Below are 15,032 nucleotides of genomic sequence, written 5' to 3' on the forward strand. Positions count from 1 at the left end.
TCTGTGCAATTTTAGATTTTTTTATGCTCCTCTTTTGTCAAAAAAAAAAGAAAAAAAGTGTAATATATCTTGTTTTACTAACGCTCTAATCGACCAAAGAATCAAGATTTTGAACTTGTAACTTTTGTTTGCTTGTGGTTCTAATCACAGAAAACGGCTGCTTATTTTTTTAAAAGTCTATTAGAAATGTTTATCTGACGGCCAAAGTGACCTAAACCACTTTTAGATGGAACTTTCTTCTTAACTCAACCAAAAGTTCCGCCGTTTTGGTTGAACTTTTTGTCCGTCTCGCTCAGGAAAGTTCTGCTCAGACGCTTTTACTGGTGGGAGAACGTCTCCTGAAGTTTACCTCAGTCTCCACCAGAGGGTGCTGTGACTCCACGTTTGCCAAATGGGAGTTTCCTGCAGGTTATGTGGCCTGTTGTCATGAGAATAGTTTGGAAATTAATGTTTTAAAGGCGACATTACAGCAGTGGAAAGTAGAGTCAGTCCTGTTTGACACTCTGTCATTACAGAAAACTGAAAATGTCAAAAGTAAAGCCCGGTTTCCACAATCGATGCACTCGTTAATCGCGCCGGTGGGTCGGGAACCAAACGACCCACACATATATTCTTTAATATTTACTGACAAAACTCACTCATCAATTCAGATTTCTTAGGCCTCATGAGGAAATGTGATTTAGTTTTCTCTTTTTTTGTTGTTTGTTGTCAAAATACTTGTAAATACATGACTCACTCCTTCATATGTTTTTACTTCAAAGGGATATATCAGGATTTTTGACATAGGGCCTCATTTCCTAGTTATCCAGAGCGTTGCTGATTGAGTTCTTATATTTGAAGAGTTTCGTGGCGCTAGGCTAATGCAAGGCTAGCACATTTCTATGGTATCAGCTAGCCTGCATTAAAAACAGTCTGACCCGCTCCACAGAGCACCTGAGGCAAATCACTTGTAACGCCAGACTAACCATATAAATGTCTGTGGATAGAGTCATTTGAACCATTAAAAAGAACTTACATTTGAGCAGCATCAGCTTCGTGGTTGTATAAGCTACGCAACGGCGGAGGGATCTACTGGAAAATAGTCCCTCAAAATGCGATCATTCATGTGATGCAGTTCAGTTATATTCCAAAAATTATTCTATCCACACAGACATTTATATGGTTAGTCTGGTGTTATAAGTGATTTGCCTCAGGTGCTCTGTGGAGCGGGTCAGACTGTTTTTAATGCAGGCTAGCTGATACCATAGAAATGCGCTAGCCTTGCATTAGCCTAGCGCCACGAAACTCTTCAAATATGAGAACTGCATGAATTACTACAAAAAATATCTCCAGAAATCAACAAAACTAGGAAATGAGGCCCCTATGTCAAAAACCCTGAAATATCCCTTTAGTATGTTTAAAATTGACCTTTCACAAAACCCCGCCCCCAAAACAGTCATCGTCCAATCATGCCTCATAGGAACGGTTACATTTTCAGGATATCCTCCCATAGAAACTGCAGGGTTTGTGCGGGGCATTGAAAAGTATTAAAAGTCACTAAATTAATTGCTTTTGAATGACATTTAAGGCCTTGACATGGGCACATTCTAACTGGCATTAAGTCCAAATTTATTGGAAAATGATGCCATTGCTTAACGCGTTTTACTGTACAAGCTCATTAAAAATACCAAATGATTGTCTAAAATATGTTTAGTTGCAGTTTTGGCTGAAATGTGCCATATTTTTTGCTTCCCCGTGCATCTGTGCCATTTAAATGTAGTATTTGGGCCGGTTTGTCCTGTTGCCGAGCCAAAAACCAAGTAATAAGTTACTAACAAGTTCAGCTGCAGTTTTGCGAAAAGTGAGTCGGTCCAAAGCGATTCTGAATTGGACGCTGCTCGTGTGAGTGACCTGTGAGTGCTCCTCACACTGTCACCACTTTAACACTCTTTATCCTTATTTCAATGTGCCTTTACTGTGGCTGTCACTTTATTTTACTTTGTTTTTTTACACTGTTGAAATGATTGGATCCCGTCAATTTGTGAAGTTTGGAATTCCATTGTGTGAAATCTGTGGCTGAAAATAAACAAAGTGGATCTTTCTTCCTGGTTTTGGTTTTGGTTCTGTTTTTTGTTTTCTTCTATCATAAAAAAAAAGTATTACAGGGGAATATGTTGCCCCAGAGTTTTTCTGACTTCACAAGAGGCTAGTTCTGTAGCCTGGATAGTTGTAGTGTACGGTGGCCGAGAGGGGCCATAAACAAATACAACAAACGCCACAACAACTTAGCTAAAGCCGCAACGGAAGCCACTGGACAAAAACTTTCGTTTGTCCGGATTGTACTAATAATTTCTAAGCCAGAAATTATTAGCAGCTAAAAACACGTACATGCTGTATACATTGTAAAGCGGATCAATTTAGTTTCACTACAGCGAGCTACAAATTCTTCTCAAACGAGGGATTCCAGGAGGAAAAGTCTATTAATAGCTAAGGGCTTGTGGAGCCGTAGCTATCGCAAAGCTAACTTTCGCCGCCTCACCCGACTAGTGATGGTTCATGATACCTTCAGGATACCATAGTGTGTGTCACACTGTATCACACTGGGTTGGGAGGCTCATAGGCGCCATCTGGTGGTGTAAAAGCATTGCAGCAGTGAGCCTGAGAAAAGCGAACCCAGCTCATTTATTCTCGTTCAGAAATATGAAGCTGGATCGAGAGTGAGAATTTAGAAGAGGAAAGACGCTCTGGATAATGAGAATAGAAACAATCATAATGAATGAGAGACGTATCAGTGATACAACCATCTAAAAATGAAGTCACTGACCAAGATTTAATACAGGATAGTGTTCGCTGTTGACGCTCGCCACTAACGACATCCCTGGATGCCAGCAAAGAAGCAGCAGAAGTTGTCGAGTGAGAAAGTTGTTGAACCAGGCCTGGGAAGGAAACATCTGAAGGACAACTTTGCAAATCTTCCATCAAGTGGACCTGATTGAAAGAATGTTCTCCAAAAATCATCTTCCAGAGCCTGATTGAAACAACATCAGGAAACCTTTATTGATCAATTCTAACATCAAGATTGTGGAAACTTGCACTAGGCAAATAACAAACTGATACTGATTCTGGTATTTTTCCAAAATTGTCAGACATTTGTAATGAGAACTTTGTTTTTGTCCGTCCATGGGAGTGGATCTCTCCTTCTGTGGTTCTCCCCAAGGTTTCTCTTTTCTCCGGCCGGGTTTTTGAGTTTTTCCTTGCCGTGCTGGGGGACACTGGGGAGGAAAGGCTTTATGACAACGGTTTGAAATGCCTTTCCCGAGCCCAGGCATTCAGATCAGAGGAATTCTACGCTTCAATAAACTCATGAAAACACGGACGCAATAAAGAACACACTGGATTACAAACATGTTCTAAAGGGGATTTTATCATGACAGGTTAAAGAGGGGGTATTATGCTTTTTTCAATCACACAGCACCAGTCTATATCACACTACAATAATGACCAAACCTTCTGTTGGTCTGTAAATGCAGTAAATTAGAATAACTGCCTTGTATAAAATGTCTCTCTCAAAATGGCTGTAGTGAATGTCTTGAAATAGGCCTCTGTCTCTTTAAGAACCTCTGAGCCTTTCCGACACTTTCCTTTCCACGCTGAGAATCAGTGGTTGGTTACTCGGCTGGTGACGAAAGCTCGGAGGCGTCTCCAGGAGGTGGGGGCGTTCCTAGGAGGACTCAGGCAAACCTATCCCTAAAATGGCCGCCATCAGAGTTTTTACAGATGACTCAAAAATACGTGAATGTGCCAAGGCAACACTTCAGGCATGTTTTTAATGAGGGAGTGACAGAATAACATGATGGAAAGCTTGAAAAAGTCAATTTTGCATAATACCCCCCCTTTAAGGCTAATAGACACAAAACGTACCTGGTCAATAACAGTTACACTCAGTACTGCAGGGCTGAAGGGGAACTTAATTATCTCCATTTAGGCCCTGCCCCCTGCAGTCACACTGGGGTTCAGGACGACACTTTTTAAAACGGTCTCACCTCTGGTCCCTGAGCCACAGTGTGGGAACCGCTGATTTCAAACTTACCAAAACCTGCCCCTGACCTGTTATGTCTGTCTTACCACTGAGAATTTGGAGAACTGAGATGCAGTTACTGAAAGTAACTAGAGAGCCGTGTGGGTTCAATTCCCCTTTGAGGCAAATACAACTCCTCCACTTTGCTCACAAAGTATTTAAAAAACCTGTAACAGTTGCCAACGATGGAGTCAAAGGTGAAATAGGTGAGTAGCATCAAAAATGGACATGTGCTCCACCCGTCTCACCCACAGAGCCGTCAAAATGGCCAGGGACCCTTCGCACCCATCACACAGTCTCTTCAAGGTAATGCCTTATGGGAGGAGACTGCGGAATCTACAGTTCCAGTCCACTGAAGAACAGTTTCATACACAAGACTGAGCTCCGTCTCCAGTTTTGTGTCAATCTACAAAGAAGAGAGCACGCACACAGAATACCCTTAATCTAACATTAAACTATGAAAAGAATTGTATGTAAGATTAGTCTGATTGTTGATATCGATGGCCTAAAACCTTAAGCAGGGATTTAGTGGTGACTTGTCCTGTTTGTGGAATAAATGTGAAGAGTTAAAGGAACAGGCCACCGTTTTTACATACTGAGATATGTTCTTACCTTAGATTTGACGAGTTCTTTAGGACCTGTCTGGTCTTCACCCGTGCCTTCAGTCACGTACACACAGCGCAGATGGCGTTAGCATTTAGCCCCTCCCCCTCTCCTCTATAGCTCCAAAACTGGTCAAGATAGAAGCTACCAAGCTCTTCCACAGTAAAGTGAAGATTACTGTGCGGATGCCAAACTACTCCTGGTATTATTAAACAGACAACAGGTGGAAATGAGAGGCAATTAGCAAGATCACTCCAAAAGAGGAATGGTTTTGCAGGTGGTGACCACAGACCATTTCCCTGTCTTCATCCTGTGTACCATATTTTTGGAACTTTTGCATTTGTCCAGTGTTCTCACCACTAGAGGCATCATGAGGAGCATCTACAACCCACAGAAGTTACTCAGGGAGTGATGCTCGTCCAAAATGGCACGTCCGTTCGTGCTGTGGCAAGAAGGTTTGCTGTGTCTCCCAGCGCAGTGTCCAGAGCATGGAGGAGATACCAGGAGACAGGCCAGTACACCAGGAGACCTGGGGGGGGCCGACCGAGGTCAACAACCCAGCAGCAGGACCGCTATCTGCTCATTTGTGCACGGAGAAACAGGAGAAGCACTGCCCGAGCCCTACAAAATGACCTCCAGAGGGCCACACATGTGCATGTTGGTCCTCAAACGGTCAGAAACCCACTCCATGAGGGGGATATGAGGGGGGTATGAGGGGGGTATGAGGGGGGTATGAGGGTGGTATGAGGGGGGTATGAGGGGGGTATGAGGGTGGTATGAGGGGGGTATGAGGGTGGTATGAGGGCCCGACGTCCACAAGTTGGGCCGGTGCTTACTGCCCAACACCGTGCAGCCCGATTGGCATTTGCCCGAGAACACAGCGATTGGCAGATTGGCCAATGGTGCCCTGTGCTCTTCACGGATGAGAGCAGGTTCACCCTGAGCACATGTGACAGACGTGACAGAGTCTGGAGACGCCCTGGAGAACGTTCTGCTGCTGCAACATCATCCAGCATGACCGGTTTGGTGGTGGGTCAGTGATGGTCTGGGGAGGCATTTCATGTGCGAGCCAGAGGTTCCCTGACTGGCATTGGGGACCGGGATGAGATCCTCAGACCTATTGTAAGACCATATGCTGGTGCTGTGGGCCCTGGGTTCCTTCTGATGCCTGATGATGCCAGGCCACATGTGGCAAGAGTGTGTCAGCAGTTCCTGCATGATGAAGGTATTGATGTTCTGGACTGGCCTGCCCGTTCCCCAGACTTAAATCCAATAGAGCACATCTGGGACATCATGTCTCGGTCCATCCATCAACGCCACGTGGCACCACAGACTGTCCAGGAGCTGACTGATGCTCTAATCCAGGTCTGGGAGGAGATCCCTCAGGAGGACATCCGTGGTCTCATCAGGAGCATGCCCAGGCGTTGTAGGGAGTGCATTCAGGCACGTGGAGGCCACACACACGACTGAGGATGATACAGACTCGTTTGGAGGAATTTCTACAGAATTTGGATCAACCAGTGACCTGATTTGTCACTTTGATTTTGACTATAATTTTGGATCCAGACCTCCAGGGGCTGAGAATTTGATTTACATTTATCATTCTTATGTTATTTTGTTCTCAACACATTGCCCTACACTATGAATAAAGATTTTCATCCGAAAAATCGAATTGATTGACATCTAGGATGTGTTTTTTGAGTGTGCCCTAAGTTTTTGTGAGCAGTGTATTTTGAGCAGGGGCGAATCCGAATGTACAGGGGCTGGGGCAGTACAGGGGAACCACTGACAGAAAAACTACCAGAGACTAACAAAAATAAAAAATAAAAATTTATATTGATGTTTCAAATGGCAAGGAAAAGCAGCTCATATTCAAAAGTTTATTTTATTTTTAAGTCGCCCCCCCGGGCCCCCTACCTTAAAATGCCGTCCCAGTAATTTTGTACATAGACTGGAAATCCATGAGATTTTAAAAAAGTTTGATTTTATCATAAATACAAAATTACTTTATCTTGAGAAAGTACTTGTTATTTTCAAGATTAAACACATTTTGAAAAGTAGGCACGCCGGCGTTTGTGAGTTGAGGTGACTTGCCGGCTAAAGCAAGACTTGACTTGACTTGACAAAAGCTATGACTTGACTTGACTTGAGCCCACGACCGATTGACTTGGACTTACCTGGGACTTGGACCTTCACGACTTAGACTTGACTCGAGACTTGCATTTAGTGACTTACTCCCTCCTCTGCATTTCAGCCCGAAAAGCTAAAACGTGACATTCTCTCCGTGTCTGCGTAGGTTTCCTCCAGGTTCTCCGGTTTCAGGTGATTCTGACCATCAGCCTGGCTCCGCATGTGGAGGTGGGTCCCCGGGTCGCCCACTGATCCTTACAGGTCGCCCCAGCGAGGATTTGACCCATCCTTTGATGAAAGGATCAAATGCAGACAAATTTCCCTATGGGGACAATAAAGTACCCCTTAATCTTAACCTTAGTAGTCATAGTAGCAGCAGTATTTGTTGTAGTTACAGTACAGTTACTTGTCCTTATTTCTAATTAGTAATTTTCCAAAATGACTCAGTTGCTGGGACAGAATTGAAGCAATTTTAGACTTCCTCTTTGTGTCAGGAAATGACTCGCACGCCAACAACATTCAGGAAGAGCTTCACCGGCTGCAGTCTCTCCTCAGCCTCTCCTTTTTGTGAGGATTCGATCCCATTATTATTGGTTATTCCGGTGCCACTGTTGGAGAAAATGGACGACACCGACTACGCCAATGTCCATGAGCTGCAAGGAGCCGGAGAGCGGAGGGCCAGAGGAGCGGCCCCTCCACATCAGGGTGAGCCTCGCTTTACTCTGTGTGGAACTCTGCATGAGACAGACAGAACGTTTCTCCAGGAGCATTGTTAGAAAGCTGCTGTATGATGTGAGATTCTCAGGGTGCAAAACAGAATGAGTGAAAATGTTTGGGGCTTTTTCTCCGCCTTGTTCTGCTTTTCTTGACTGAAACGAGCTGACTGACTAACATTGCAGATGTTTACCCGCTTCGTGGTTAACCCTAATGTCACACAGTACATGTGGCATATTTATGCACTTTCTGACACACTTTTATTTTTAATCTGGCCGTAACATTCTTACGACGAATGCTCCTATCAATCCATCACAGTTCATTTGTGTAGCCCTTTCATACAACACATGCTTACTTATGTTTTCTTTCTTATGTGATGTTATTATATACAGTATATCAGCGGTGCCCATACTTTTTTCTCCAAAATGAAAAAGTGTAACACATATAACTGCATATAATAATCGTTACTTTAATTTTCCAGTATATATTTGCATTTGAGTCTATCTATGCAAATAACATGCTATATTAAAACAAATGTCAACTATGGCATTATCCTAGTTTTAGTAGAACAGTTGTAGCAACACCCCTCCTGGAGCCGCCACCTTAACGTGGTGGATGGGTTTGAGTGCCCGAATGATCCTGGAGCTCTGTTGTCGGGGGCTTCGTGCCCCTGGTAGGGTCTCCCAGGGCAAACAGGTCCTATAGGTGACGGGTCAGACAAAGAGCGGTTCAGAAGCCCCTTATGAGAGACCAACAGGCCTGGTTAATCGTGAGGCCGTCCTTCTGTGGACCCACCACCTAGAGGAGGAGCCATAAGGGGCTGGTGCAGTGTGATTTGGGCAGCTCCAACAGCTGCCCCCACGACCCGGCAACGGACAAGTGGAAGCAAATGGATGGATGGAGTTGTAGCAACAAAGTGCAGAATGTAAACACAGTTTTACAGTAGCCTCCATGCAGTGACTTTACCTCATTCATTTGTTAACTCAAAGCAAAGGCCACATTAGATCATTTTGAAAGTACTGCATCCGTATTTACCATTGAGAATGAATGGGAGAGAGTTGGTATTAACCACGCAAAAGTAGGTCATCCTCTGGCCATGTTTGGCGTGGTTCGGTGAACACAGGAACGGTTGGCTGGTAACAAAGGGTTGGTTGACCGTTGGTTTTCGTGGTCCTGCTCCTGACCCTATAGTCCATAACTCAGTAAATTTAGGGTGGGCGTGTTGCTCCTGATTTACTATTAGAACCTGGGTGTATAATTCCATCCATCCATCCATCCATTTTCTTCCGCTTTATCCGGGGCCGGGTCGCGGGGGCAGCAGTCTCAGCAGACTCTACTCCGAGCTCCTCCCGGGTAACTGAGCTCCTCACCCGATCTCGAAGGGTGCGCCCAGCCACCCTGCGAAGGAAACTCATTTCGGCCGCTTGTATTCGCGATCTTGTCCTTTCGGTCATGACCCAAATCTCATGACCATAGGTGAGGGTGGGAACGTAGATCGATCGGTAAATCGAGAGCTTTGCCCCGACTCAGCTCCCTCTTCACCACGACAGACCGATACAGCGACCGCATCACTGCTGACGCTGCACCGATCCGTCTGTCCATCTCACGCTCCATCCGTCCCTCACTCGTGAACAAGACCCCGAGATACTTGAACTCCTCCACTTGAGGCGAGGACTCCCCACCGACCTGAAGAGGGGAAACCACCTTTTTCCGGTGGAGAACCATGGCCTCGGATTTGGAGGTGCTGATCCTCATCCCGGCCGCTACACACTCGGCTGCAAACCGCCCCAGTGCAGCTGAAGGTCCTGGTTCGTTGGAGCCAACAGAACAACATCATCCGCAAACAGCAGAGATGAGATCCTGAGGCTCCCAAACCGGACACCCTCCGGCCCCTGGCTGCGCCTAGAAATTCTGTCCATAAAGGTAATGAACAATGAACAGGTAATTAGTGCGGCAAATGTGATATGCAAATGAGTTTACTGTGCGAGCACAGTCTGCGCAAAACCGCTACTGCTCTTACTCCTGACCGAGCCTTTGAGGGAACATTTACACCGTTATGATGGATAAAGGACAGATGTCTACAGTCAATAATTATCACCTTAATTAAAAACGACGAGACACTTGATTCAAATCTGCTCAAAGATTGTAGGACAGCCCCTGGATGGACTGCCTACCATAGCAACACATGGCGGCTGGCTAAGAACATCACCTCTGACCCCAGCCATGTTCTGAACCATGAATATGTGCAGTTACCATCAGGGCGGCGGTACCGTGTGCCACACTTCAACAAGGTCAGGTTGAAAAACTCCTTTGTTCATCAGTCCATCCTGAGACTAAATGAGGAGCTTAAGTCATAAACCAAAGTGTGTTATGAAATTTCAGATCCTCTCATCTGACAATAAAGTATCTATCTATCTATCTATCTATCTATCTATCTATCTATCTATCTATCTATCTATCTATCTATCTATCTATCTATCTATCTATCTATCTATCTATCTATCTATCTATCTATCTCTTTCTCTATCTATCTATCTATCTATCTATCTATCTATCTATCTATCTATCTCTTTCTCTATCTATCTATCTATCTATCTCTTTCTCTATCAATCTATCTCTTTCTCTATCTATCTATCTCTTTCTCTATCTATCTATCTCTTTCTCTATCTCTCTATCTCTTTCTCTATCTCTCTATCTATCTCTCTATCTATCTCTCTATCTCTCTATCTATCTCTCTCTATCTCTCTATCTCTCTATCTCTCTATCTCTCTATCTATCTATCTTCACAAGCAATTCCCCCAACTTCTCTCTCTATGTTGTCCAAATTAACACTGCTTGTCATACAGGTCTTTCATATTTTAATTTAGTTTTTAGTCTTAGGTCTTTTGACAAAAATGTTATTCAGTTAAAGTCGAGATTTAATTTAAAAAAAAAAAAACTTCAATTTTAGTCTAGTTTTAGTCAACTAAAATTGTAAGTAAATTTAGTTGACAAATGTATAATTGCATTGATAATATTCATTATAATCATATTTAATGTTGTTCCTCTGCTTCATGTTTCTGCTCCACATGAACAAAGCTCAGAGCTGATCCTTTGGCAGAGAATTTAAATGATCTGAGGCTCTTTCAGACGCTCAATAGAAGTTTGGATGATTTTAGTCTCCCTTTCATTTTTATTTAGTCTTATTTTAGTCGACTAAAATATCTGGACATTTTATTCAAAGTTTTAGTCTCATGAAAAACTTTTTATTTAACTTTAGTCCAAGTTTAGTCGACAAAAAATACTATATAAATATACAAATTATACTATCAAAATTTACCATTTTCAAAAGTGGGGGGAAATAGACCAGTGTCGTCCTGAACCCCAGTCTGACAGTGGCTTAGTGGTTAGTGGTTCTCACACAGTAAAGGGCCCAAAATGAGGTTATGTTCCTCTTCTGCCCTGCACTTCTGCACACTGTAACTGTAGGGTCCCCGAGTGCATGTTTGCTTAGGGCCCCAGAAGGACCTGCACCGGCTCTGCACAGGCCACGGTCACATCTGAGACTTCAGCTAGCAGGAAACAGTGATGGCACCGCTGAATTCATATTATTATCTTTGTAAACACACATTTGTAAACCTTTAGAACTCCACATTGGTGCAAACTGCATTATATTGTTCTGCACAAAAGTTTACACCTGCTAATGAAGGTATCTAAAGCAATATACCTTAATAAATCCTTTCCGTAGTCCCTGTGGGGGTAATACAAGTGTTTATGGGATGATTGGAGAGTCTTTCATCTCCCCCTGGTGTCTCTGGACAGAAAAAATGAAATCACGAAGAAGAAGCTAACGTGCTAACGGGCAAAGCTAACTGCGGGCTAACGTCACTTTAAACAGTATTTACAGCCAAGTTTGAGTGAAAAAAAAAATTTCCATTGTATAATTGGATGCACAGTAACCCTCTCTCCCTTCGCCTTTCCTGTCAGCGTAGTATTTACTCTCCAAGACAATTAATAAGTTAAAAAATCGAAACTTGCTACGACACCTGCAGTTGCGCTTATGGCCTCTAGGGGGAAGAGTTACTTAGTACTGCTTTAAAAGGGCTGCGACAAAACATCCGATCGGATTTGGATCACAATACCAAGCATCGATACTTTATGAAGTATCGCAATACTCTGAATACTTGTGTTTGGAGGCATTTTTAATCCTGCACTCCTTTGTTACAGGTATATTGTTACATTTTGCATTAATGCACTTTTCAATCTTAAAGGAACAGGCCACAGTTTTTCCATTCTGAGATATGTTCTTACCTGAGCTTAGACGAGTTGATGTGTACCTGTCTGGTCTTTGTGCCCGTGGAAGAGCGTGGTCGCTTCCAACGTCACCCCCGTTTGGAGCCATAGGAATATACTGGGAGAGGCCAAATGCTAACAACATCTTTGTTCGGTTTGCGTGACTGAGCGCACGCACAAAGACCAGACAGGTACGCATCAACTCGTCTAAGCTCAGGCATGAATATATCTCAGTATGGAAAAATGGTGGCCTGTTCCTTTAAATAAATGGCGTTCGGTTTATAAACTTTAGACACATTTATGTTTTTGAACCGTATTATTCTTTCTTATCCTCATATGACTCATGTGAGGCCTCAGAGTCACAACAAACAGCACAAAACATGATGTCACTTTCCTAAACCTAAGTTCTGCTCAGTTACTTAAGCAGTGGGACAAACGGCCAAGTTTTACATTGTTATTGTTTCAGTTGAGCTGTGACTAACAGGTCATGACCGATACTGACCAATGGAAAGGACCGAGCTGCATTAAACAAAGCAGACTCTACAGACTGACACATGGACTGACTCTTAAAATAATACAATCATTTGTTCATTTCCATTCCTTCCCTGTTCCTTCCCATAAACATCTATGACTCTGTAATGCTTGCACACAAAGTCATAAAAGCGGAACTTATTTTATTTTTGAACACAGAAAACTTGTCATAAGAAGAGGATTTATTGAAATAGTTCAAACTCAACTTGCTTTACTCATGAAAACCAACACTTTTCTCATAAAAGCAGAATCTTGCATGATTTCAATGAAAGCAATATCTTCCACACAGACATAAAAGATCCGTTTCAGGGCATGGGTGACCAAGGCGGCTGCGTAGGGCGCCATCTACTGCAGGGTGCACAGAATACACAGTTCATCTCTGATATTATTTCTTCTGGAGTTGTGTGACTGTGGCTGCTGGTGTTTCCACAGACAGCAGGCTCTTCAGACTGGCTGTGCTCACCTTAGGGCTCCTGTGTCTCCTGCAGGGGGCGCTCAACATCTGCCTACGCCTCCACTGTGAGTAACGCCATTCAGACTGCCACACTCTGCATTAAACACAGCATTTTTATCTGTTCATCTCCTGTTTGTAACCTGTTGAAGAGCAGGACATGCTGACCTTTCTGAACTTGGGGCAACTAAAATATATATCAATCCCAATCAAAAACTGCAATTGCACACTGTGTACTTGCAACACCAGTGTTCTTTTATTAATGCAACGTTTGGGCCAGTGGCCTTCGTCAGGCAAAATGTTTTTTGTGAATGAGAAGCCATCCTTAAATAGGGCGTGGCCTCAGGCTGCATCACAGGAAGCTGTCATAACGGCCTATGGCTAAACATAGGCAGCATATGTACAACATACATCCAATCACAGAAAAAGCAAAGCCAGGATATAGTGAATAAAGCAGTCACAAATATACATATATACAGTAACAATATATATACATTAAAAACTTTTAGTGGCACATGCAATACATATGGGAAATGGATATATAAGACAGCTCGAAGATCTGCCTAACTATATGCAGATATATGCATGTGGACATGGCATGACACTGGAATCTCTAAAGAAAAACATTCAAAACCAGCTCATCATTTATTCCCTTGGGTGTGAGGGTCTGTAAAGTTTCAATCCAGCAGGCTTCTCTTTTCTTCAAAAGTTTGTCATGGTCTCCTCCTCTTGAAGGAGGAGGGACTTGTTCAATGCCACAAAAACGTGGAGCACTTACATCATGATGTGCATCGTTGAAATGGGCTCCTGGATATTCTCTGTCATTTCTGCGAAATGAGATTCCAGTGTCATGCCATGTTCACAGGCTACTTCCTTGGTGCACATATTGATTTGCATATATTTAGGCAGATCTTCTCTATCTTCTGTCTTATATATCCATTTCCCATATGTATTGCATGTGCCACTAAAAAGTTTTTACTGTATATATATTTTTACTGTATATATGTATATTTTTGACTGCTTTATTCACTATATCCTGGCTTTGTTTTTCCTGTGTTTGGATGTATGTTGTACATATGCTGCCTATGTTTAGCCATAGGCCGTTATGACAGCTTCCTGTGATGCAGCCTGAGGCCACGCCCTATTTAAGGATGGCTTCTTATTCACAAAAAACATGCATTAATAAAAGAACACTGGTGTTGCAAGTATACAGTGTGTGAGAGATTTTTCCTTTTCTACATTTGGCCTCTATGCCTTCTCTTACGCACCTGTTTAGGACAAAGACATGTGCGAAGTAAACCTTCTTTAATGTATTTTTGATAGAAAACAATATATTCTAGTGAAATTAAGCAAAATATCACAACAATATCCAAACTAACATTGTTAAACCATTTTAAATGTTTTGCACCAAAGGGAGTTTATGTCCTAATGTGTAGAATGAGCTCAGACCTGTTCACCACAACTGCCTCTGAAAGCATGACGGGTCCGAAGTGCCGTCATGCACGAGGTTAATATAGAAGCTGCAGTTACGTGTAAGACCTGAGGTGGCAGTAGTGAGCATAATTAAAACTTTAATCTAGTCCCTTTTAATTATTATAAATACTAATTACATTTTACAAAAGTTGTTGTTTGAGTGATTTGGAGGGTCGGCGACTCGGTGCCTGAAAAGTTTGAGAACCCTGCTGTGTCTAAGATTGAGGGAGACAAAGAGATAATCTATACTTCCTGTTCCAATCAAAGCTAACTGGTTGCTTTTGTTGATTTTTGCAGTTTCTTCAGGCGGCGAGGAGGCAGACACCTCCTCTTTGGACGGGTCGCTGTTGGGGCAGACGTGCACGAACATCTCCTGCTGCAGAAGCCTCCTCAGTAAAGCCCTTCGGGAAAACCTGGCTCTGAGGAAGGAGAGGGAGCAGCTACTCTCCAGACCCTCTGCAGATTACGAGGCCTCGGGCTTTCTGTAACTCCCACCGGCTGATGTCACGAGGTGGCATTTGTCCGGCAGTAAAGCTTGATGCAGCATTTGAAAACATGGCCTTTTCTCTCTCAGTTTCCTAAGTTGTATTATCTAAGTAAAAACGATGTTGCGATGTGTATTTGACGTGTGTTTCCATCAGAGAACATCTGTCTAAAATCTGCAGAATAAAAGCGCATAACAAAGCGAATGACGGCCGATGGTTACCTGGGTTACGACATGAATGGCGCGATTGCAGCATGTACCCAGCAGAGGGCGCACTGTGCCTGTTTGATTTAACTGTAGACTTTTATCTTGCCAGA

At 43.2% G+C, this 15,032-nt stretch overlaps 1 protein-coding gene across 1 annotated transcript; it reads left to right on the top strand.

Annotated features, from left to right (window-relative positions):
* Positions 1-7,308: 7,308 nt before the first annotated feature.
* On the top strand, positions 7,309-14,719 carry LOC306982323 (uncharacterized protein; the record flags this gene model as incomplete). Its single annotated transcript, XM_079582239.1, has 3 exons — positions 7,309-7,495; positions 12,740-12,826; positions 14,529-14,719. The coding sequence occupies exons 1-3, from the start codon at positions 7,411-7,413 to the stop codon at positions 14,717-14,719; spliced, it is 363 nt and encodes a 120-aa protein (XP_079438365.1). The 5' UTR covers positions 7,309-7,410.
* Between the last annotated feature and the right edge of the window lie 313 nt (positions 14,720-15,032).

The sequence above is a fragment of the Gobius niger genome, assembly GCF_951799975.1.
Source record: "Gobius niger genome assembly, chromosome: 24".
Lineage (NCBI taxonomy): Eukaryota > Metazoa > Chordata > Actinopteri > Gobiiformes > Gobiidae > Gobius > Gobius niger.